The sequence below is a fragment of the Myotis davidii genome, unplaced genomic scaffold, assembly GCF_000327345.1.
Source record: "Myotis davidii unplaced genomic scaffold, ASM32734v1 scaffold358, whole genome shotgun sequence".
Lineage (NCBI taxonomy): Eukaryota > Metazoa > Chordata > Mammalia > Chiroptera > Vespertilionidae > Myotis > Myotis davidii.
In genome coordinates, this window is record NW_006290768.1 from 197,665 (window position 1) to 199,577 (window position 1,913).

The window sequence follows — 1,913 nt, forward strand, 5'->3', positions numbered from 1 at the left end:
GCCAGACGCTGAGCTCAGCCGGGCGTCTGTGCCACAGCCCCACCTGCCCATTACCTCCCAGCACCGCACGAGGGCAGGTCCCAGCACGTTCCCCGGGCACCGGCTCCCCCGGGCCTTTGCCAGCTGCGGGGTGAACCCGTGGACTCATCCATTTCATCGTCATCACAACCCCAGGGGGCGCTAGTTGTATGATTATCCCCAGCCCCGTGGTGCAGATGGGGAAACTGAGGCACGGAAGGGTTAAGTCAACTGAGTGGCAGGCTAAGCTGGGATTGGAACCCAGGTGCCTGTAAGCTGGGCCCAGGAGCAAGGAGACCTCCACCCCCGCCCCACATCCCAGACCAGTGATGGCGCACCTATGACACGCGTGTCAGAGGGGACACGGGAACTCATTATTTTTGGTTGATTTTTCTTTGTTAAATGGCATTTCAATATATAAAATAAATATCAAAAATATAAGTCTGTGTTTTACTATGGTGGCAAAGATCAGAAAATGTCTATGTGTGACACGGCACCAGAGTTAAGTTAGGGTTTTTCAAAATGCTGACACGCCGAGCTCAAAAGGTTCGCCATCACTGGCCTAGAGTCTTAATGTGATAAGGTTTAGGCAGATGTGAGAGAGGCAGTGTCTTATCAGAACCAGGAGGTGGAGGTTCAATTCCCAGTCAGGGCACATGCCCAGGTTACGGGCTCAATCCCCAGTGGGGCGCGTGCAGGAGGCAGCCGATCAATGATTCTCTCTCGTCAGTGATGTTTCTCTCTCTCTCCCTCTCCCTTCCTCTTTGAAACCAATACAAATACGTACACATATTTTTAAAAGACAGGCCCCATCTCAAGATCGCCTCACCTTTCGCCAGGTGAGGGAATGTATTCGCAGGCTGTGGGATGAGGGAGCGGGCATTTTAGGGACATGATTCAGTCCACCACAGAGGCAAATACCAAAGACCATCCTGGCTCCTCCTCCAAGGCCACCGGCCCCTCCCATCCATGTTCTGCCCTCCAGGCAGGACCCTGAGCTGGCCCCCTGCCCTCTGCATTCTGGCTGGGGTCAGCCATCCAAGCACACCTGTGGCTGTCACGTAGCTCCCGACTGGGGACCCTGTCTCTTGGGACTCGGGCGACAGGGACCCCTCTCCTGCCCCTCGACGTCCTGGAGTTGTGTATTAATTCGTTTGCTGGAAGGCGGGTCCCGGGCCTCGGGCCTCTGGCTTCGGTGGCGTTGCCGGCCTCGTGGGGGTTCCTTGACCTGTGGACGCTCGCTCTTGCCTCCATCACCAGGTGGCATCGTGCCCGTCCCTGGCTCTCTCTTTTCCTTACGGGGACACCCGTTATGGCCTCACTTTAACTCGATTACATCTGCAAAGACCCTGTTTCTAACGTCACATCCACAGGTGCCAGGGCTGAGGTGTGAACAGACCTTGGGGGATGGGGGGGCTTGATCCGACCCCCAGCAGGATGGTAGCAGCTCCCCACCTGTGCTAAGCTGGGGCGCTGTCCCTCCCCGCTGAGCACGGTCCCTGCATTAAACTCGCTCCAGTTAAACCCCTGGGGGTTGTGCCGGCCGCTTTCTGCTGGGACGGGGACAGGAGACCCGTTCCGACGGCTCAGGCATTGGCTTCGTACGCACCCTTTTCCCCCACACGAGGTCAGACCGGGTGTGCGTTCTGTCACTTGCACTTTTGGGCAAATGTCTCCTCCTCTCTCAGGCCCCCTCTCCTCTCGAATGTCTGCGATTTCCCCCCAAACATCATTTCCGGCTGCTCTGTCCAAGCAGGACCCCGTTCAGGTCGCCCGTTCTGGTCATACGTCTCTTCGGGGTTTTTTATTTATTTTATTTTTTTAAATATATTTTATTGATTTTTTACAGAGAGGAAGGGAGAGGGATAGAGAGTTAGAAACATCGATGAGAGAGA

The 1,913-nt window shown here is 55.6% G+C and overlaps 1 protein-coding gene across 1 annotated transcript in view; it reads right to left on the reverse strand.

Moving 5' to 3' along the window:
- Positions 1-1,285, reverse strand: part of ACPT (acid phosphatase, testicular) — a 7,146-nt gene extending 5,861 nt beyond the window's left edge. Inside the window, exon 1 of the mRNA XM_006763867.2 lies at positions 1,148-1,285. Within this exon, the coding sequence (XP_006763930.1) occupies positions 1,148-1,285 (138 nt within the window). The remainder of the gene's footprint in view (positions 1-1,147) is intronic.
- Positions 1,286-1,913: the final 628 nt, after the last annotated feature.